The sequence below is a fragment of the Bactrocera dorsalis genome, chromosome 1 (genome assembly GCF_023373825.1).
Source record: "Bactrocera dorsalis isolate Fly_Bdor chromosome 1, ASM2337382v1, whole genome shotgun sequence".
Taxonomy (NCBI): domain Eukaryota; kingdom Metazoa; phylum Arthropoda; class Insecta; order Diptera; family Tephritidae; genus Bactrocera; species Bactrocera dorsalis.
Window position 1 is genome coordinate 70,142,302 of NC_064303.1, and position 24,254 is coordinate 70,166,555.

At 37.6% G+C, this 24,254-nt stretch overlaps 3 protein-coding genes across 5 annotated transcripts in view; 1 reads left to right on the top strand and 2 right to left on the bottom strand.

Annotated features, from left to right (window-relative positions):
- The window catches only part of LOC105233232 (receptor-type tyrosine-protein phosphatase kappa), a 60,397-nt gene that overhangs the window by 20,844 nt on the left and 15,299 nt on the right, over positions 1 to 24,254 (bottom strand). For 2 of the 3 annotated variants that reach the window (XR_007423735.1, XM_049462452.1), the window contains exons 2-3: positions 24,015 to 24,236; positions 18,222 to 20,608 (exon numbers count right to left, since the gene is read on the bottom strand). Coding sequence is in view for 1 of the 3 variants with exons in the window: in XM_049462452.1 (XP_049318409.1) it covers positions 18,313 to 20,340 (2,028 nt within the window). In the remaining 2 variants the exon portion in view is untranslated. Of the gene's footprint in view, positions 1 to 18,221; positions 20,609 to 24,014; positions 24,237 to 24,254 lie in introns of those variants that run through there. The other variant, XR_007423736.1, reaches the window with a different exon arrangement.
- Positions 206 to 2,360, bottom strand: LOC125775302 (receptor-type tyrosine-protein phosphatase kappa-like). The gene has a single exon (XM_049462529.1). It carries the CDS (start codon positions 2,343 to 2,345, stop codon positions 297 to 299), a length of 2,049 nt encoding a protein of 682 aa, XP_049318486.1. The 5' UTR covers positions 2,346 to 2,360; the 3' UTR covers positions 206 to 296.
- On the top strand, positions 14,782 to 16,477 carry LOC125775535 (uncharacterized). Its single transcript, XM_049446192.1, has one exon. The coding sequence runs from the start codon at positions 15,378 to 15,380 to the stop codon at positions 16,014 to 16,016; it is 639 nt and encodes a 212-aa protein (XP_049302149.1). The 5' UTR covers positions 14,782 to 15,377; the 3' UTR covers positions 16,017 to 16,477.

Sequence of the window (24,254 nt, forward strand, 5' to 3'; positions counted from 1 at the left end):
ATAGTTGTGAAAGCTGTTGGCAAATTAGCATCTGAAATTACGGAGAATTTAGTATTTATCACGGCTGTATTGCCCGAGGCCAGACCTAGCTGCCGCAATAAAATCTATGATTGTTATAGAGGTTTTATATATGTACATAGTATGTATAATGGCAAACCATATTTATACGCACAACTACAGAGATATTATCATTAAAACTTTAAAGTAAATGTTTTCGTCCAAGTATTTATTGAAGCACATATATATATAATACAACTATTAAATCAACTTAACAAGGTATTAGCGTTTCTTTACGATTATTTGGTTTTATTTAGAAAATGAAGGACGTAATGTAAAACTAAATCGTAACAGTATTTATATTCCGTCATATTTTCCACAAGTTGTGGACGATGTCGTCGGACGGTTTTCACTGCTTGGAACACATCAACTTCTCCATGTTGAATAACCTGTTCAATACAAGCATTAGCGGCACAGTATACTCCAGCACGGCTTCTTCCATCTGGGGAAACAACACAAACTGGACCGTAATCAACTCTTTGTCTCCACAGCTCTACCATATTCATTAGGTAAACTAAAGAATTAGTAGAAGTAGGAACTTTATGTCCCATTGGCCAGCATGTAAGTTGAAAAAGCTGAACAGCTTTTGTTGGAGCTTTGACACCTGCCATCATTTCAGTCAGTGACACAATTTTTTTATTTATTTTGAACTCCCATTGCTTGATATTGGTATAAATTTTTGATGAGATATTGTGAACCGAAAACACTGGTCCGCATTTTTCCATTTTTGATTTATGTGGCCAAAATGAAGGAAAATTCTGAGAATTAACAGGCGGTTGACATAGCACTACAACAACAGAACATTCATGATCGTAAATAAGAGACCAAAATTCTCCTAACGTGTGTTTCAATGGCCATTCTGTTACTATGTATTCCCTTGGTTTAGTATATCCATCAACAAACACAGAATTGATGTAATCTGTAAAAGCATTACCTTGAAAAGAGGTTAAGTACGGTCTAAAATTGTCCGGAGGAACACAAAGCACATCACGATTTTTATCTCTGTTGTCAGCTCTATGACCACCAGCACAATCTCCTATTGAAAATCGTGGAGTTTGCTTACAGATTTGACCATATTCTACTTGATATTCATTCATTTTTGTTAAAGGATTGCGACGAGCTTTTACCTTTAGACGGTCAGATAATTCCGATACTGGAAACCATGTTTTTCCACATATTTCATGTTCTTCGAGAGTATCATATATAAATTTATATTGTTCCACATTTTCAACAAGACCTTTTCTTGATTGACGCAACTTTTTTAAATAACCGAACACGTTGAAACAATCTTCTTCTTCCGCTAACTCCAAATTAGCATCAATGGATAAATACACACCAGATCTACCTCCTCCATCGCTACAATGAACTAACATCGGTCCTTTAATATCGTCACCTTTAATAATATTACCAACAACCAAACGTACCCGCCGCCTAAATTCTAGAAGTGCATTTGAAAAAGGACATGAATGAGAATACCACTCCGTGTAATGGAATTGTAGTATAAGACGTTCATTAACGATTTCTTTGAGTTCGTTGACTTTATACAAATGAAAGGTTCTGATGTGAAAATTAGCTAGCTGTTCCTCATGTATAATGTTTATATGTATATCACCATACGTTTCATGTATTTCCATATTTGGTGGCCAATACTGAACACACATTACCTTAGCGAAATCAAAGGTTTTAGTAAGCATGATGATGGCACTAATATTCTCTTGCCACACCATTTGCCAGAACGCATTTACAGTTTCTTCGACTGGACCTTGTGAAACAATATACGCATTTGGTTTTAGAAGACTATCAACATAAGACGCATTTATGTAATCTGAATCTGCAACTGCTGCTTTCTTTTTTAGTACAACGCGGTTGTAATCGTAAGGAATGCATTTTGAATTCTGGTTTTTATCATGATTATTTTTTCTTAATGCATGTCTACACATATTTGTTTCTACTCTAGTGGCTGTTTGAAACTCTAATTTATAAAGCACTGGAAATTTTCGTCGCAAATCACACAGCTTAAGAAAATGTGCTTTACTTATTGGAAAATGAGGTATAGTTTTTGATAAAGAGTTGTTCTCATCTCGTGCCTCTAGCCTAATTTTTTCAAAAGAAAGAAGTCCACTATTCAGCATACTAAGTTTAATGGTGTTTGGTATTGATACAATATTGTATATAAGCAAAGAAAATACCAAATAAAAACTAGAATTAAAGATTTCTGACTTGATATAAGACGTTTCATTTCCCCCACCAGTGGTAAGGAATAATACATCTTTGTTGAGTTTAAACATATACTACATATTACATTCGCATAGACACTGCCTACTTCCTACGCTACTCTCGATACATCAACTTGATCGCCAAAACTGACAAATCGTTTCCGGAATTTGAGTCGACGCCCGTCACCCGTCGATATTCATATTTAATTAATTTATGAAATTGTTGATTTAAATAAAATTATTTTAAAAACCAAGTGTATTAAGCATAAAACGCAAATTTTTGTTTTAATTAACACATTGGGTGCTCCCCAATATACTGAGTACAAACTTATTCAACTAACTTTATAAAATATAAATATATATTATTAAATAAAATTTGTTAAATGTTTTGTTGTTGATGTTTTCATTTTAATTATTATAAAGCAGCAGTGCGTCCTCCCCAATATATTGAGTGTACATCTAAACACAATCGTTCTCATCACGAAAAAAGTACGCCACATCACTACAAATAAAAGATTTTCTATTTGCATATACGAAAAGAAAAATACTTAAAACCTATTAATAACAATCGTTGATATCTGAACAGAATAAAAATACAACGGGCGAACTACAAGTATGTACAGAGGAAGGTTTAACCCAAGTCACATGCGCATATTCGTAAAGACCGCGAAGAAAAATTCAATTGCGGATTTAATACCTACCGCCAAGAGACATCATCCTGATTAAAGGCATAAAAACTCAAACGTTACACAGCGAAACTCAGAGTATTACGACGCAATAAATTTTGAAAATTTTACAATCTCACTTCTGATATTAAGTGACTGTTAAATCGCCTACGTTGAAACTCTAAATTGAGTTCAATAACTGGATTTTTTCATAAAGATTCTAATAATACGTATCTTTATTTCTAATTCAAACAACTTAATGCTTGATTACACATTATTAAAGTTTTTAACTTCTTACATTTTAATCGAGAGCCCTTAATTATAATTTAAAAATCGGGTGGGGCTGTGCCGGGACACACGGCCGTTGGTTTTAACGTTAAATGTGTATGTTAGCGAATCGCTTTTAAAGTAAAAGATTGAAATGAAAACAAGTTTGACGCTGTTTTAAGTACTTTAATAAATAATCTATACCAAATTTCGTGAATATATCTTATCAAATGTGAAAGTTTTCCATACAAAAATTTGATTCTGATCGATCAGTTTGTATGGCAGCTATATGCTGTAGCATTCCGATCTGAACAATTTTTTCGGAGATTATGTAATAACCTTAAGTAGCCATCCATACCAAATTTCGTGAATATATCTTGTCAAATGTGAAAGTTTTCCATACAAGAACTTTAATCCGATCATTCAGTTTGTATGGCAGCTATATGCTATAGTTAACCGATGTGAACAATTTCTTCGGAGATTGCATTATTGCCTTAGAAAATAATCTATACCAAATTTCACTCAAATACCGTTTTGAAGCGTTTGCCCGCTGAACGCCAATGATTTTGCATTGCTTCACTTCTACTGATATTGACATCTCTCAGTTCCGTGGCAGATCCAATAGATACGTCGATCGTCTGTTCATTCGTTATGTCCATAAGTATAGGTATTCCAGTGGTAGAGGTACTCGTCGAAAGCAGCAGCTTTGCGACGGTCCCGAAAATGTATAGGGGTATAAGTACCGCAAACGCTTAGTTTACGACATATTCTACCTCAAAGTTCAAAAATTCTCAAAATTCGAAGATTTTAACAAGCTATTTCACCACTTAAACACACTTTTCGCACATTTTTTACTTCAAAATAATTAAATTAATCTATAGACATTTAAATATATCCACATTTTTCACTTTTCGCAAGTTTTTTACCTAAGAAATCTTTATTTTAAAAATTACTTTTTACACTCGTTGTGAGCATCATTTATGTGCTAACAATTATGAGGAAATGGATACGAGTATAATATATGTATGATAATTAGCAAATATGAGCAATTCGCTGAATTTTTCTATTTCGACAAAATTCCTCTTATTTTATTTAGCAATCTTAGTTCTAATAACAACAAGTGTGTCTATAAATTATATTTCAAATTAAAATGAGTATAAACAAAGAAAAATCGTTAAGAATCCTTCAAATTCGGTGTTTATGATGCGGCAACGCTCGTTTTCCTCATAATTGTAAACAATCTAACCTTTGCAGCGATGAGAGTGCTAAATGATTTTTAAATTAATAAATTTAGGTAAAATATTACAAAATAAAAGTGAAATGTGAACTTATTTCAATGTTAGGAGTTAAGTTTAGTATCGTGCCGGTTAATTTTGGCGCACTGTACCTAAACGAGTGAACCAAATTGAAAATTTTAAACACGCATGTATGCTTAAATTATCGAACTTTATTTAATTAATTAAATTAATTTTAATTAATTAATTTTATTTCAACATATTTTATAAAAGTCGGTTCACAAATTCTTCCACAAATTCACTTTAAAAAATACTATTTTTTTGCAAATTTCTAAATATATGCTAGTGTATTTTCATCTGTTCTGCATTGTACGAAACCAATTATGGATACATTTTCACGCACATACATACTCGTATATTACTTATGAATTATAAAAACCACTAGTAATGTTTTTTATTACTTTTGATTGTTAATTTCTTTGTAAATCTTTACATAAAATACACCTTTTTTTGCATTGAGTTCAATAATGCGAAAAACCAAAATGACTGCCTAATTTGAACTGTCAAAACCCACTTAGCAATAATTGTATGAAGTGAACGCGAAAAGGTGTACAATGCTAAAATACTGTGGATGGCGTAGCCGGTGTTGGACCGGCTAGGGTTATTTTTTTAAAGCGCAGCCGAAGGCCGCCAACGCAGAAAGGAGTACTACATGGAAGTACTTCGGTCAACCCGTCTATTCGCTCGACCAAGGTTATTTTTTTAGGGCGCGGCCGAAGACCGCCAACGCAGAAAGGAGTACTACACGAAAGTGAAAAATGAAAAAAAAAATTTAGTGAAACATAGAGAAATATCGTGTGTTTTTGCAAATTTATTAACTTTTAATCGTAAATATTTTAAAAATTATAAGTTATTTTTATATTATTTTTGGATAATCCTCTTCTGGAGAAGCTTCCCTATCCGCACATACCCCATTTATACGGAAATTCGTTTTTTTTACCCTCCGCCAGTAATCGAAATCGTCCCAATAGTTTTTAAAGTACATATGCATATTTACACTCGCTTTCGCCTAGGGCACACACGGAGGGGAATGTTTAGTTTAGTATCCCATTTTGAAGAGGTTTTGCGCAAAGGGTTACCCCCCTCATTTGAAAGGTAATGAATGGAGCTTTTGAATAATAGCACCCTTCCCCCCCTAGGACCACGGGGGGCTCTAGGGCAGCCTCCTGAAAATGGTGTAAAATCGTAGTTTTTCCATACAATTTTCAGTAATTATTATAAAATTTATGTATTTTTACGCATAGAGTGACTCTATGTTTATTATTTTTATTATTTCGATGAATTAAAGTGGGAATCCACTTTATTTAAATAATAAAAACACTGAAAATTAAAAATTGTATATGCATCGGTAATAATGCGTACAAGTAGTTGAAGTACCAAGATAACCCAACCAACCATTTATACAAGACCCCCTAAATAATAAAATTGGGTTTTCATCGCGCGATCCTTTTTTTCAAATTTTGAATATATTTTCTGCATAATATACTACATTGAAACAAGCGCCGCAGTATAATATATTACATACATTGAAAACGTCAAAAGAAGAGAGCCATTGTTTGAGCAAATGTGAAAATATGCGTTTTTGGGTCGGCTTTAGTATACGATCCCACGATTTCAGGGTTAAAAGTGGTATGGTTGGATAGAGCTGATGCTCCAGATTAAGAAAATATATAATTGTTGCCACCGCAAACTTATAGTTTTCGAGATATTTGCATTTAAAGTTGAAAATTTTGCAAATTTTATCTTGCAATTTCTCGATTGCTAGTAATTATTTAATTCATATTATGCACTTTTTATGCACTTATACTTCATTACATTGTTTCTACATATTTTTTTTCCAGTAATTATTTAGTTGTTTGCTTAAAATAAGCATTTTATATTTTACACAATTTTCATTTCATGCACAATAACAAGGAATACCCTCGTTGACAGATAATAAGTGTTGCCATAATTACACATTTATCAAACGAATAAAAAATACATAAATCATTGGCCTTTTTCTTGATATATCAAGATTTTTGATACACCCCGGTGTTGGATCGGCCAGGGTTATTTTTTTTTGAAGTGCGGCCGAAGGCCGCTAACGCAAAAAGGACTTTTACTCAAAAAAACCTGACATACCCCGGTGTTGGATCGACCAGGGTTATTTTTTTCGAAGCGCGGCCGAAGGCCGCCAATACAGAAATAAGTGGGACGCGAATGGACTAATGTTTACCCTATTTTACCTTTGCTGTATTGCAAATAATCATTATGATCCTTTTATTAAATTATTAGATTAAACATACTTATAAGCCTTAAAACTTTTTTTATTACAATGGAAAATTTATTTCAGATGGTATTTGTTTTCTGCGTTTGAGTTTTTATATCCATTCTTATTCATTTGATAAATGTGTAATTATGGCAACACTTAATATCTGTAAACACGGAATACTTTTGTTATTGTGCATGGAATGAAAATTGTGTAAAATATAAAATGCTTATTTTAAGCAAATAACTAAATAATTACTAAAAAATAAATATGTAGAAACAATGTAATAAAGTATAAGTGCATAAAAAGTGCATAATATGTGGCTAAATGAGTAGCGACGTCGCATCACATCTACATCAATTTATTCACCTCATCACGCGAGAGAAAACCACACGTTAACACATACACGCACATGCACCCAAACGCGATGACTTACTGCAATCTAATTAGAACAAAAGGAATAGAGAAAGCAGGTCGCGCACCTTTCGTTGATACGACGTCGAATAGCCAACATCTACGCTTTCCGCAGCATCCCGGTTTCGATCCGCTTACCCGAGTGTATATATCTAATATATATGTAACCTAATACCTACTGGTTCCAATATATAGTTGTTCAGTTTACATTTTTTACATTTGTATATATATTTAACTATCCATACTTCAATTCAATTAAACCCAATAATTGTGAAGTGAAATTCGCAGAAAATAAAACTTGTAACGATCTTTGAAATTAGTGCATTTCCTTTTAACTAAAAGTGTGAGTGGCCTATAAGGTGAGTTTTTTGTACATGGTCCTTCGAGCCATAAAGAAAGGCACTGTGGCTAAATAAAGTCAATAAAATTAAGATTTGAAAAAAAAAAAAAAAGTTACTAAAAATCTTACCGTGTGAGAAAGTGCAGCTATAAAAACCGAAAAGGTAATAAATAAAAAAACAACAAAGAACATATGTACCAAAAACCGGTTTTGGATACAGCAAGTGCAGTGAATAAATAAACTAAAATATAGTTTATACATATACAGATATGTATATGTAACTATATTATATTTACGATTACTGTGGTACAAAAGTGCATATATATTCCAAAACATAAAAAAAAAAAAAAAAAAAAGATAAAAATATAAATAAATAAAAGTGCTGTGCAAAAAACATACGTACATATACATATATAATTACAAAATAAAAAATTCACAAACATAAATTGCTTCTAGGCCATCACATATAAAACAAAACAAATATACTTAATGTGGGAATAGTGCACACATATAAAACAAAAAAAAACAAAAAGACCTAACTAAACTAACATTTACATACAGTGCTGAGAAAAACAAAATTTTAATAATAATAAATATAAATATTAAAAATTCATAAAAACCATAAATCGGGCGCGCTCTAACTATAAAAATACTAATAATTATAAAACAAATCGGGCGCGGTCTAACAAAAAAAAAAAAAGCAAAATTATAACTCAGATCGGGCGCGATATAATAAAAAAAAAAAAAAAAAAAAAAAAACCAACATAACAACGAACGCATACCTACATGCATACATACTCAACAAAGGAGGAAACGGGAGCAAGAGGACACTAAACAAAGGAGGAAACTAGGAAAGGAACATTAAACACAGGAGGAAATAGGAGAACACTAAACACAGGCGGAAACCGAAAGCGGATAACATTCCTAAAATTAAGAAATACATACATATATGTACTATATTCTCCCCAAAACCCCCTTGAGGCGAGACAAAGTAAGTCGTTCCATTTTTTATGCCCATATGTAAATATGTATGATATCATACGGTTTTATCAAATATAAAACCTATGTATATAATCCGTTTGATCAATTTCTAAACGGAAACAAAATACAGTTGAAAAAATATATCATCCATATATTTTTATAAATACAAAGGAAATCATTTACTGCCTTCGGAGCTTACCCTTGTGTATACAAACACACCCACTACAACAAAACAAACATATTATATTCAAGCATTTACTTGCAAATCTTCCTAGCAATACCCCTTCTGTTTCTTCAAACAGTAAGCAGGATTGCATAAAATAGGTAAGCGAAAGGCATAAAAGCAAAATTTCCAATGCGAGAATAAATACAAACATACATATTTACATATGCACTTACCCAAAGCATACTTAAAATACATAAATGCAACAAACATAAATCTGTACTTACAAACTCATACAAACAAATTAATATTAATATTAATATATATTAACATTAATATATTGAAGCATATACCTGCTAATCCGCAAGTGCAGAGGTTAATGACCTGCACATTGTTCATTTTCTTTTCGCGCTAAATTCTGATCGCGCAAATATAAGCACATATGTATATACTTATATGATATACGTACTGTATACATATAATTGGTATTCATTTTGCATACGCTACATACCCTGATTTAGGGGGTATATCCGAAACAAAAAAAACTATAACAAATCTTAAATTATTAGAAGCTGCGATAATAGCTAATTACAAAAAATAAGCGGTGCGGAATTTTAACAAAAAAAATAATAAATAATAAAGTCTTATTAACGACAAATAAATTAGTACATACTTATATAGTACGTACTCTAAGCCCGTATAGGCAAATATAATTTAACAATATCTCCTTGTTCTTTGTATTACAAAAACAAGCGGGATTAAATATTTATTGAAATTTAGTACAGCATATGCACGTCAATACGCACATAGCGGGCACATATATGTACAAAGGTTATTGACCTCGTATACCGTCTGTACGAGTACTTATATACAAGGACATACGGATAAATCCGTAATATAAAATATATAAAAATAAATATAAAATCGCAACTATTTAAATACAATTTAAATACAATAGTGCGGTTAACAAAAACAATTTACGCGTATTTTAGTAAATTTACGGGAATAACAACTCTTATTTACTTAAAAGAGTTTTCGGTTTTCGGTATTTATCAGAAATATCTCATCAAATTTTAATTCTAAATTCTTATTTATTCTAAATGAGCACAGATTCAAAAGAATCTAAATCAGGTCAGTTTCTTACCATTCCAAAAATGGCTGACGACGATAAACAAAGCACACCTGCAGAAGCTACACGCTCTAAGCACGGTGCGAAGCAAAAGAGATCAAAAGATCATATAATATCGAAATTTATCACTGAAAGTGATAGCTTTATAAGATATTGCACACGGTTTCAAGCTTCCCCTATTACTGACATTACGGAATCAGTTTTAAATATAAAATTAGAAAGTGTTAACAGTCTATGGGCACGCCTTCTGGCAGCGTACGATACAGTACTAGATACTGACGACGCAGAACTCCCAGAAAACACAAAAGCTTCGGCGACAGCCAAGTGTGATAACTGCCGAGATCAGTACGAGTTGACAAAGGGAATGATAACTGAACAAATAAGTTTAGTAAGGCCAAGTAGAGCCACTACTCCCCCTCCCAGAGTAGTTACAACACAAAAAGAAGACCTAGATAAAGGCATGTACCTAAAGGTACCAGCTTGTGATACTGAAGTTTTCAATGGATGTTATGACCAGTGGCCGTCCTTCCGGGACATGTTCACTGCTGTTTATATAAACCATCCTAAACTTTCACAAGCACAAAAGCTATACCATCTCAGGTATAAAACAAAAGGGGAAGCAGGCAGTATCGTCAAGCAATTCGCTTTAAATGACGAAAATTTTAAACTGGCTTGGGAAGCACTTGTTGAAAGGTACGAAAATGAAAGGGTTATGATAGAAAACCCAATAAAAACTTTATTGCATTTGCCAAAAATCCAACAAGAAACTAGCCAGGAATTTCAAAACTTACACTCCACAGTGACAAATTGTCTATCAGTGTTAAAAACACAAAATGTCTCCACAGAATCGTGGGACCCTATTATAGTAACCATTTGCGCAGAAACACTGCCTGATGCTGCTCTACTACGATGGGAACAATCACTAGTGGAAAGAAAAATAATGCCCACCTGGCAACAGATGAAAACATTCCTCACTGCTCAATACGAGATAGCTGAGCGAATAGACAAAAAAACTATAAAGCCAAAAAGTCATCAAAATGACTCAAATAAAAACGTGTTCAAACCCCAAGCCAGTAATAACATACAATATAATAGACACGTCAATAAAAGTCACACATTCGTGTCAAATCAAAGTAGTCAATGGCAATCATTGTGTGAACTCTGTAAGGGAGGTCATAAATTAAGATCTTGCGAGAGATTCAAAAAACTATCCGTTTCAGATAGAAACAATCTGGTCCGTCAACACAAACTTTGCATAAACTGTCTGTCGAATTCTCATATGACAAAAGACTGTGAAAGCAAATTCAATTGTGTATACTGTCAACGAAGACATCACTCATTGCTTCATGTTACCAATTTTCAAAATGCGAAGAAAAATCCATTTCAAAAAACCACGGGGTTAGTCGCTACAACTACATCAAGTAATCACGAAACCTCAAATCCCGAAAAAAGGGAAGAACAACCATGTTGCTCTAAAGCAGCAAAAATTCAAGCGCTTCATTCAGAAAATGAAAGCAAAATTCTTTTACCCACTGCGGTCATCACCATTGAACATAAAGGTGATTTATTCAAACTAAGAGCGTTAATAGATCAAGGCTCTCAAAGATCCTTCATATCATCAAAGGTTCAAAATCGGCTAAAATTGCCAATAAAACATTCCAATTTTCAAATTTCGGGAATGGGCGGAAGAATTATTCAAAATTCTAATAAAATATGCCCAATCACCATAGTTTCTCCAAATGCGGATATACGAATAGATGCACAAGCCATCGTTCTACCGCAACTTACAAATTTGCTTCCAAGCTATGAAGTAAATAAAATACATTGGGAAAAATGCTCACATCTCAAGTTAGCAGATCCCAACTGTCATACCCCATCACAAATCGACATCTTATTAGGCAGTGACTTAATCCCTCAAATAATTCTTGAAGGTATAGAGAAAATCTCCAATAAATTGTTAGCCCAAAATACAATCTTTGGGTGGATTATAAGTGGCCAAGTCACTGAGAAAATAAATTCTTTCACAACACAAGTGGAAGATATCACAAACGAATACTTAAATAATGAACTAAAAAAATTCTGGGAAGTGGAAGAAGTACCCGAGAGTACCAAACTTTCAGAAGAAGACCAGGCATGCGAAGACTATTACCAGTCCACAACAACAAGAAACGAACATGGTCGTTATGTTGTGCGACTGCCATTCAAATCCACCTTTCCAGAAACTATAGCTCTAGGCCACTCTAGAATCTCAGCAGTCCAGCAATTCTTAAGCATGGAAAAAAGCCTGACGAAGAAAAATGAGCTAAAATCAGCATATGATAATGTGATGGAGGAATATCTTGACCTCAATCATATGGAAGAAACCGTACCATATGAAAAGATATCCAAAGGTAGATATTTATCTTTTTACCTTCCACATCATGGGGTAATAAGACCGGAAAAAATCACAACAAAAGTTCGAGTGGTGTTCAATGCCTCAAAGTGTACGAGCTCAGGAAAATCACTCAATGATGTATTATACACAGGGCCAACATTACAACCTGATCTCATGTTGCTAATACTAAATTGGCGCATGTTTAAATACGTTTTTAACGGGGATGTTGAGAAAATGTATAGGCAAATTCTGGTGCATGAAGATGACCAGGATTTCCAACGCATAATCTTCCGCAATTCAATTAATAGTCCAATTAGCGACTACAAACTTAAAACGGTTACCTTTGGCATCAACTGCGCACCCTATTTAGCCATTATTACGTTACATGAAGTTGCAAAAACTTGTGAAACAAATTTAAATTTAGCAACTTCTGTGTTGCAAACTCAAACATATGTGGATGACATTTTATCAGGTAGCCACAGTATACCAATAGCGTGCGAATCATTATCTCAAGTGATCAAAGCACTAAATTCAGCAGGTTTTCCCCTAAAGAAAATAACCTCAAATCATCCCGAAATAATCAAAGATATAAGAAAGGAAGACTTATTAGATACTGACTTCCTCAAATTCGAAAAAGCTAGTACAACAAAAACACTAGGGATTCAATGGAATGCGATAACAGATCAATTCTCATATACAATTGAGTCAATATCTGCAATGTCCGCCATTACAAAACGACAAATCCTTTCCTCGGTGGCAAAACTGTTCGACCCCGCAGGATGGCTTTCGCCAATAATGATTCAAGCTAAAATTCTCATTCAAGAATTGTGGCAAGATGGCACTGAATGGGATGAACAGGTAAAACCTTTACGTTTAACAAAATGGGTTCAATTTGCTAATAATCTACATACTATATCAGAAATTCGAATCCCTCGATGGGTAAATTTCACCCCTAACATTAACACAGAATTACACGGTTTCTGTGATGCCTCTGAAAAGGCTTATTGCGCAACAGTCTACATACGCACTCAGTATGATAGCAAAATAACTTCACATCTTTTGGTAGCCAAAGCCAAAGTTGCACCTTTGAAGACACTAAGCCTGCCACGGCTTGAACTAAATGGTGCTCTTCTGTTAGCAAAAGTAATTTCAATAGTTCAAACCCATCTAAAATTAAACGATCACAAAATGTATCTCTGGTCAGACTCAGAAATAGTTCTAGCATTGTTGGAAAAACCACCCTATACTTGGAAGACATATGTATCGAATCGCATATCACAAATCTTAGACTTAGTTGGCTCAGCAAAATGGCAACATGTTGCAAGTGCAGATAACCCGGCGGATCTGGGGACAAGAGGTTGCAAACCACTTCACCTCACCAGCACTACACTCTGGTGGAACGGTCCCACATGGCTAACAGAATCACAAGAATTCTGGCCAAAGTCTCCTGCTCGGAATATCATACCTCCGGAAAGTCGGAAAATAGAAAATTTTCATATCACTCCAGAAGAGGATGATATTCTCCAAAGATTTTCCTCATTTCCTCGAGCACTAAGGGTAGTCGCTTATATGCACAAATTCATCCATAAACTTAAACAAAAGGTGAAAAGGATATCAAACGATCCTGACATACAACTAACATATTCCGACTTGCAACATGCCAAGGTCAGTCTAATCTTGTATACACAAACTCGCTATTTCAGCAAAGAGAAATCAAAGTTGCTTGAAAAGCGACCTCTCGAAAAGGGAAGCTCACTTCTCGTGTTAAACCCATTCCTGGACGCTAAGGGATTACTACGGGCAAATGGAAGACTAGCCAACTCCAGCCTTAGTTACAATGAACGACATCCCATCATTATCCCAGAGAAATCCCGTTTTGCCTACTTATTTCTAATATATCTCCACCAGCTTACAATGCATGGTGAGCATCGCTTGATGCAACAAATGGTCCGGCAAGAGTTTTATGTACCGCGACTAAAGCCACAAATTAAAAGAACCATTTTCATGTGTAAACAGTGTACTATGTACAAGCACAAGATGCGTACGCAGATCATGGCAGCCCTACCACCTGAACGCTGCAACTACGCTTTACCCTTTACCATCACTGGGGTTGATTTTGCTGGACCTTTCCAGATAAAGGCCTCAATGCTAAGGTCTTCCTCATTTAGAAAAGGGTATGTGGCTGTCTTTGTATGTTTTACAACAAAGGCAGTACACCTCGAGCTATGTTCGGATCTGACTACTGCGGCTTTTCTTGCAGCATTTGCCCGCTTTGTCGGACGGCGCGGATTTCCTTTAAAAATTATGAGCGACAATGGAAAAAACTTTGTCGGAGCTCAAAGAGCCACGGAAAAGGAGTTTTTACAATTCATGAAAGAAGTATCCCCCGAAATTGTCAGAAAATATGCACCCCAAGGAATCGATTGGCAATTCATACCCCCATGTTCTCCACACATGGGCGGACTCTGGGAATCAGCAGTAAAGAGCTTTAAGTCCCATTTAAAGAAAACGGCTGGTAACCATAAATTCAATTATGAGGAGTTTACTACATTACTCACTCGTATCGAAGCCGTACTAAACTCTAGACCTATGTCACCACTCTCGCAAGATCCCTCCGACTTCACAGCCTTAACCCCAGGGCATTTTCTCAAAGGAGCACCCATTCTGGCCATACCTGAGCCAGGCGTGGAGTCGCTATCCTTATCGAACAGATGGGAGCGAATTAAAATCCTCCATCATGATTTCAGCCGCCGATGGAAGGAAGACTACATAAAGGACCTTCACAAGAGATACCGGTGGAAAACTCAAGGAAAGGCACCAAAGCTTGGAGACTGCGTCCTTATACAAGATGATTGTCTCCCTCCTACGGAATGGCGACTCGGCCGCATAAAACAACTTCATTACGGTTCCGACGGTCATGTTCGAGTAGTTGATCTCCGCACTCAAACCGGAACACTAACCAGACCGCTCGTAAAATTATGCTTTCTACCAACCGCCGAAGATAAAGAAACGTAAAACCGAAACCGCAATAATAAATCAATAAATCGTTAAAACATATAACCGCTTACCAAATCGAAACCTCGAATAACATTAATGACACAAAGACTTAACATAAATGTCTGATAAAAAAGGACATCCTATTCATGCCACATATCGTGGCACAAAAGTCCATATTATTGTAAATTTCACAATACATTTCTAATATCATAATTTCTCTCACAGAGTAATATGGACGTGGATATGGCATCATCGTCAACGCCAACCATGCGTTCGGCAATTTCCGCCCCTCGCGCTGAAGCTGCTCCAATAGCAGCACCCCGGACCAACACTGCACCGGCAGCGCCTCGAACAACAACAGGCTCCACCGCGACAACGGCTCCGCGTCAAAGCACGCCAGCAGTACCAGCGAATTTGCAACTCATTCGTTGTCCTTTATGCCGCCGCCCTCATCGGCTATCGCACTGCGGTATATTCAAAGGCATGCCGCCGATGCAACGCCAGCAGGTGGCACAGGCGCACGGGTATTGCCTGAATTGTCTGGCAACTTCCCACGCCACTCAGGAGTGCCCATCACCTAATCGTTGCCAAATCTGTGTGCGGGCTCATCATACGATGCTGCATCGCATTCCCAGATGCGACTCCCGGCGCCCACCGGCTCCTCGCACCAGTGGTAACGTCAGGCGTTCCCAAAGGACTCCTGTGACGGCATACCGCCGCCGCGGACCCTCTGCAGCAGAATCCCGTCCTTGGCGCCATAACCAGGCAGCATCAACACGACGCCATCAGCTTAGGCCGCAATCCCGCCGGTCAACAGGTCTCAGCAGCGTGGTAGCAAGGCTCCAGCAGCTACAGCGGCTTCTAGGCTAAATACTCGCCTAGGGGGGCCGGGATGGCTAAATGAGTAGCGACGTCGCATCACATCTACATCAATTTATTCACCTCATCACGCGAGAGAAAGCCACACGTTAACACATACACGCACATGCACCCAAACGCGATGACTTACTGCAATCTAATTAGAACAAAAGGAATAGAGAAAGCAGGTCGCGCACCTTTCGTTGATACGACGTCGAATAGCCAACATCTACGCTTTCCGCAGCATCCCGGTTTCGATCCGCTTACCCGAGTGTATATATCTAATATATATGTAACCTAATACCTACTGGTTCCAATATATAGTTGTTCAGTTTACATTTTTTACATTTGTATATATATTTAACTATCCATACTTCAATTCAATTAAACCCAATAATTGTGAAGTGAAATTCGCAGAAAATAAAACTTGTAACGATCTTTGAAATTAGTGCATTTCCTTTTAACTAAAAGTGTGAGTGGCCTATAAGGTGAGTTTTTTGTACAATATGAATTAAATAATTACTAGCAATCGAGAAATTGCAAGATAAAATTTGCAAAATTTTCAACTTTAAATGCAAATATCTCGAAAACTATAAGTTTGCGGCGGCAACAATTATATATTTTCTTAATCTGGAGCAGCAGCTCTATCCAACCATACCACTTTTAACCCTGAAATCGTGGGATCGTATACTAAAGTTTCCCCGCGTTTTTTGCTTACTTATATCTAAAAAACAAATAAACATTTAACAATAAATTTACATTTAAACCAAAGTTTAATTCATTGGCTATCCGTGCTATATAAATTTAAAAAAATTCGTGCACGCATTTAAGAGGAATAAGCAGTGAAAATGAGATACTAAACTAAACCCAACCCCACACGGATAACGCACAAGTATCTTTTTCAAAGAGGCAGCCCACAAACTTGGCAATTCTGCAACGATGAGTTACTTACTATCAAACATATCGTCACAAGCTGTACTGCAGTAAACTCAATAAGACAATTTACAACAAACCGCACAATAGAAGAACTTCTTACAGAAGTAAACGAAGAAAACATAAAGAGATTTATATATTTACATTATAAGCAAAATTAGATTTTACTTTGAAATACAGTAATACCCCGGACTTACGCGATAGGTGGGTCCGAGCGGTTGCCGTGTAAGTCGAATTCGCGTAAGTCGGGGTTCAACGTTGCATATAAATACATATAAAGTTTGTTTAATCGGGACCAGAGTTTAAAGAAAACAATAATTTAGAAGAAAAATGTTTAATAAAGTGTAGGATAATAAAAAAATATTACATTGTTATGAATAAAGTAAGCTAAACCGAAGTTATTTTGATGTCGAAGGCTTCATATATTCTAACAGTGTTGCCTGACGAGTTAAATTTTTCTTCTTTTCACGTAAAATTTCCTCGTAGCATACCAGTAATTTTTTTATCCCTCGTTTTGTAGTAGAAATGCCTTCTTCATTAGAATCAATTTTTTCTAAAATTTGTAACCCCTTTTCAATTGAATTGAGCCCTTCTGTTAAGTTTGCAATTGTCATTTGATTTACCGATTCAACTGGGTCTAGCGAATCAGTTTGGTCAATATCTTGCTCATACTTACGCATTTCTATAACCTCGTCAATTGTTAGCTCTTGATTGTGTGAATCTAGCAATTCTTGAACGTCATCATTATCGACCTCTAAATTTAATTGCTTGGCGATATCGGCCACTTCTTCTATTATGCTATCGATTTGTTCAGGATCTGAAATGGTTTCTCCTTGGGTTTCAGAGGTGAAAAAAATGGACACAGATTTTAGAATTGCCTAAATAGCATTCTTAATTCGCGCGGCAATCAAAATGAAAAACCGCGTATCTTCGAATTCGCGTAAAACGGGGTAGCGTAAGTCGGGGTATTATTGTATAAATGTTTTACTAATATCAAAACCATAATAACGTAAAGCTGATGGCTTAACCGCCAGTGCTATATATATTTATATTTAAATTATTTTCTTAAAGAATGCACAATAGTTGTGAAAGCTGTTGGCAAATTAGCATCTGAAATTACGGAGAATTTAGTATTTATCACGGCTGTATTGCCCGAGGCCAGACCTAGCTGCCGCAATAAAATCTATGATTGTTATAGAGGTTTTATATATGTACATAGTATGTATAATGGCAAACCATATTTATACGCACAACTACAGAGATATTATCATTAAAACTTTAAAGTAAATGTTTTCGTCCAAGTATTTATTGAAGCACATATATATATAATACAACTATTAAATCAACTTAACAAGGTATTAGCGTTTCTTTACGATTATTTGGTTTTATTTAGAAAATGAAGGACGTAATGTAAAACTAAATCGTAACAGTATTTATATTCCGTCATATTTTCCACAAGTTGTGGACGATGTCGTCGGACGGTTTTCACTGCTTGGAACACATCAACTTCTCCATGTTGAATAACCTGTTCAATACAAGCATTAGCGGCACAGTATACTCCAGCACGGCTTCTTCCATCTGGGGAAACAACACAAACTGGACCGTAATCAACTCTTTGTCTCCACAGCTCTACCATATTCATTAGGTAAACTAAAGAATTAGTAGAAGTAGGAACTTTATGTCCCATTGGCCAGCATGTAAGTTGAAAAAGCTGAACAGCTTTTGTTGGAGCTTTGACACCTGCCATCATTTCAGTCAGTGACACAATTTTTTTATTTATTTTGAACTCCCATTGCTTGATATTGGTATAATTTTTTGATGAGATATTGTGAACCGAAAACACTGGTCCGTATTTTTCCATTTTTGATTTATGTGGCCAAAATGAAGGAAAATTCTGAGAATTAACAGGCGGTTGACATAGCACTACAACAACAGAACATTCATGATCGTAAATAAGAGACCAAAATTCTCCTAACGTGTGTTTCAATGGCCATTCTGTTACTATGTATTCCCTTGGTTTAGTATATCCATCTACAAACACAGAATTGATGTAATCTGTAAAAGCATTACCTTGAAAAGAGGTTAAGTACGGTCTAAAATTGTCCGGAGGAACACAAAGCACATCACGATTTTTATCTCTGTTGTCAGCTCTATGACCACCAGCACAATCTCCTATTGAAAATCGTGGAGTTTGCTTACAGATTTGACCATATTCTACTTGATATTCATTCATTTTTGTTAAAGGATTGCGACGAGCTTTTACCTTTAGACGGTCAGATAATTCCGATACTGGAAACCATGTTTTTCCACATATTTCATGTTCTTCGAGAGTATCATATATAAATTTATATTGTTCCACATTTTCAACAAGACCTTTTCTTGATTGACGCAACTTTTTTAAATAACCGAACACATTGAAACAATCTTCTTCTTCCGCTAACTCCAAATTAGCATCAATGGATAAATACACACCAGATCTACCTCCTCCATCGCTACAATGAACTAACATCGGTCCTTTAATATCGTCACCTTTAATAATATTACCAACAACCAAACGTACCCGCCGCCTAAATTCTAGAAGTGCATTTGAAAAAGGACATGAATGAGAATACCACTCCGTGTAATGGAATTGTAGTATAAGACGTTCATTAACGATTTCTTTGAGTTCGTTGACTTTATACAAATGAAAGGTTCTGATGTGAAAATTAGCTAGCTGTTCCTCATGTATAATGTTTATATGTATATCACCATACGTTTCATGTATTTCCATATTTGGTGGCCAATACTGAACACACATTACCTTAGCGAAATCAAAGGTTTTAGTAAGCATGATGATGGCACTAATATTCTCTTGCCACACCATTTGCCAGAACGCATTTACAGTTTCTTCGACTGGACCTTGTGAAACAATATACGCATTTGGTTTTAGAAGACTATCAACATAAGACGCATTTATGTAATCTGAATCTGCAACTGCTGCTTTCTTTTTTAGTACAACGCGGTTGTAATCGTAAGGAATGCATTTTGAATTCTGGTTTTTATCATGATTATTTTTTCTTAATGCATGTCTACACATATTTGTTTCTACTCTAGTGGCTGTTTGAAACTCTAATTTATAAAGCACTGGAAATTTTCGTCGCAAATCACACAGCTTAAGAAAATGTGCTTTACTTATTGGAAAATGAGGTATAGTTTTTGATAAAGAGTTGTTCTCATCTCGTGCCTCTAGCCTAATTTTTTCAAAAGAAAGAAGTCCACTATTCAGCATACTAAGTTTAATGGTGTTTGGTATTGATACAAAATTAGTTTTATGTATATCCACTTCAGCGTAATTCGAAGATTTAGATCTACGTTTTTGAGAGTTTCCCCTTGAAATATGCGATTTATCTTTCAAATTTGGCATTATGATTTTTTATTATCGGACCAGTTCTTAAAAACTTTATTATTGTACTCTGCTACATTATAAAATTCCGATAAAATCAATTTATAGTATCATTACACTGATACAATAGAGCCAGATACACGTTCAATATATACTGGCATGCAATATTCATGTATTGCCATCCATATCACAACATACTCACAGCAAGACCGTTAACTTTAACCTAAACATCTAAAAGCCATGACAGACGAACAAAATTAATGCTAATGCATTATTAATTTTTGTATATCTGGAAAATCAATAAAAATTTAATTATAAAATTCGTTAGTTATTAATAAAATATTATAAGAACAACTACAAGCAATACTATAATGTAACGCGAAAAAGGTGTGCGAATAAGTTAAGAATATTTAGAAAAATGGATAACAAACAGTGCGTTGTTTATTTTCTACTATCCAAAAATGTTAAAATTTGTTTTCTAAAATACATAGATTATTAATTGAGGCAAGCACTGCGGCTACCATGGGTCTATTGTGCCCTCTCCTAACTCACAGAGACTCGCTTAGCCCCAGCATATTGATAAAGTCCAATATCCTACTGGGTGCTAGCGAGGCGGTGTAATCCCTACCCGGAAATATGAATCCGAGGGCCTTTGACCTGCGCCTACAGACTGCGTTACAGTCGAATAGCAGGTGCTCCGGGGTTTCAGGCTCACTGTCGCAGAACCGACAGTTTGCGCAAGCTGAGAGGCCCATGTTTGATAAATGCCTTCTTAGCTTGCAGTGGCCGGTGTAGAATGCGACCAGGCGCCTGAGTTTGTTTCTTGGGAGGTTGATTATAGTCTCGAACCTCTTTTGGTTATACCCCCCCACTAACAGTTTGGCATGACGCATCCCGTGCGCTCGCTGCCAGTGTGCCTCTCTGCACGCTCTTTCCTCTTTGCGGAGCAGTTCCTTCACCGTATGGGGACCCACTCCAGTGAATGGTTCTCGCCCCACCATAGCAGTGGAGGCTGCGGAGCGGGCAAGCTCGTCAGCCAGTTCATTGCCGGCTATTCCCCTGTGATCAGGCACCCAGATAAGGTGTACCTGGTTCTTTTCGGCTAGGAAGTCAAGCCTTCTTCTACACTCTTGCACTAGCAGCGATTTGATTTCGTAAGAGGAAATCGCTTTTAGTGCCGCCTGGTTATCGCTGATTATAGCTATTCGCTCGTTGCGATAGTTTCGGTGAAGGTTTATCTCAATACACCGGCTTATGGCCAGAACTTCGGCTTGGAAAATGCTCGGAAAGTTTCCCATCGGAATGGAGAGCTTGGTACGCGGACCCGCGATACCCGCACCTATTCCTTCCGATGTCTTCGAGCCATTGGTGTACCACCTCAATGTGCTATCCCTTAGCATTTGCTCAAGAGTGGTGTCGTTCCACTCACTCTTACTACCAAGGGTAACCTTAAACTTCCTTGTTAAGTGGGTCGTTTTGCTGATGCCGTCCCTTGGGAGGAGGGCAATAGGAATATCAATCACCACTTATTCTCTCCATCCTCTGGGACGAAATTATCTTGCCTTTACCACCACCCTCCGCTGTTATCTGCAGAAGTGAGTTCTTGGCTACTTGACCTATTATTATATGGAGCGGTGTGAGTTCCAGCAGGACCTCCAGAGCCGCCGTAGGGCAGGTCCGCATGGCTCCCGTCATGCACACGCATGCCAGCCGCTGTAGTTTGGCCAGTTGGGTTCCCACCGAAGCCTGTGCCGCCACGGAGGCCCAGGACACCGCCCCGTATGTAATAATCGGTCGGACAATCATGGTGTATAACCACCTAATGATTTTTGGCTTACAGCCCCAGGATCTACCCGCCAGCCGTTTGCATACCATCAGTGCTTTTGTTGCCTTGGCTACCGTTTGGTTCACGTGCTGCTTCCATCGTAAGGTAGAATCCAAAGTGAGCCCTAGGTATTTAACCTTGTTAGTCATTTCAATCTCTCTGCCCCCAACCTCAGGCCGGGTAGGGACCTGCGCCTTGTAAATGGGACGATGGTTGTCTTCGAGGGGTTGATGTTTAATTCAACTCCCCTGCACCACCCCTTTGCCAGATTCAGACCGCGTTGTACTAGGTCACAGAGAGTATCCTCAAATTTACCTCTTGCTAATATCACAATATCGTCCGCGTACCCTTGGCAGCGGATCCCGTTGTCAGTTAGCAATTCTAGCAGTTCATCCACGACAAGGCTCCACAGTAGTGGTGATAGCACACCTCCCTGTGGGCACCCTCTTGTCACCCCAAGACGAATTGTTGTATCGCCAACTTTGGTCTCAGCTATTCTGGTGCGCAGCACAGCGTCAATCCATCTGCGCACCGGTGTAGCCACCTTCCTTCTCTCCAGTGCCCTGGCTACACTCCTGTGAGACGTGTTGTCAAAGGCACCTTCGATATCTAGAAAGGCGCATATAATTACCTCCCCTTCTTCCATTGAACTCTCGATCTCCGAGGTCAACTGGTACAGAGCCGTACTGGTTGATCTTCCCGCTCTGTATGCGTGCTGAGCAGCATGCAGGGGCACAGTTTTCAGCGCCGTCGACCTTATATTGTTGTCAATAATCTTTTCCATCGTCTTCAGCAGGAAGGAGGTTAGACTGATAGGCCTGTGGGATTTGGCCAAAGAGTAGTCCCTCCTTCCTGTTTTTGGTGTGAAGATCACCTCTGTCGTCCTCCATGGGTCCGCGATGTACGCCAGTGCAAGGCTCTCCCTTAGCAGCCGAACAAGGTGAGGTAGCAACAGCTGCTCGCCCTGTTGCAAAAACGCCGGGAAGATGCCATCCACCCCCGGAGACTTGAATTTCTCGAACGAGGCCATAGCCCACTTGATCGAGTCCGCAGTAACTAGCTGTTTAGCGGTTACCCAATCCAAGCGGGTTGGCCTATGTTCGCTCACAGGTAGACTTTGGTCCACCGGGATAGTCTCCGGGAAGTGAGAACGCAGAAGCTCTGACGCCCATTTCTCCGCGCTAGTCGTAAACGTCACGTCACTCCTTTTGATAGCCACTTCCGTGCTGGTCTTTCCACTGGCCAGAGCTTTGTGCAGCCGCGCCGCTTCTGGTGTGGAGGAGACTTTTTCGCAGAAGCTCCTAAAGCTGTTTTGTTTTGCTGATCTAATCTCCTTATTGTACAGAGTTAGGTAGCACCTGTACTCCTCCCAGACCTCTGTACGCTTCGCCTTGTTGAATAGGCTGCGTACCTTCTTCCTAAGGTCTGCGAGCTTTCTTGTCCACCAGGGACAGTTGCGTCTATCTGTGGGCGCTATTTGGGACAACTATTATTGTAGACTTTAGTGATTGACACATTTAGTGCCAACACCCTGCTCTCTATCCCCAGGCCCGTAACGCTATCATCGATCTGACTCTGCCTTTGTAACCCGTCCTTTAATTTTTCCCTGAAAACACCCCAGTTTGTTCTTCGAGGGTTGCGTCTCGGGGAAGTTGCCTGACCTTCACCTTCAGTGCGAACCTTATTATTCTGTGGTCTGACAGGGAGGGCTCCGTTGAAAACCTCCACCCTGAGGCCCATCCGTTAGCATGCTCGCTGCTGAAGGTGATGTCCAGCACCTCCCTCCTGCTTATAGTTATAAAAGTGGGTTCATAACCCACATTCTCAATTGCTAAATTACTACCTAATACATACTCTAGTAGAGACTCACCCTTTGCGTTGCAATCCGTGCTCCCCCATTCCACGTGGTGAGCATTCGCATCACATCCGATGATAAGGGACAGCCTGTGCCTCTTGCAGTACTCCACGAGCCTAATCACTCCCTCAGTGGGTGCTGCTGCCGTCTCCCCTGGGAAGTAGGCTGATGCCAAGACGAAGCTTTTGCCCTCCCAGTCTCTGGCCTGTACCGCCACCAAATCCTGCGTCAGGAACTCTGAAATGCAGAAGAAAT

Bases quoted from the DNA above. Each gene is read 5' to 3' on its own strand.
- LOC125775302 (XM_049462529.1), bottom strand. From the start codon at position 2,345: ATGTTTAAACTCAACAAAGATGTATTATTCCTTACCACTGGTGGGGGA.
- LOC125775535 (XM_049446192.1), top strand. From the start codon at position 15,378: ATGGACGTGGATATGGCATCATCGTCAACGCCAACCATGCGTTCGGCA.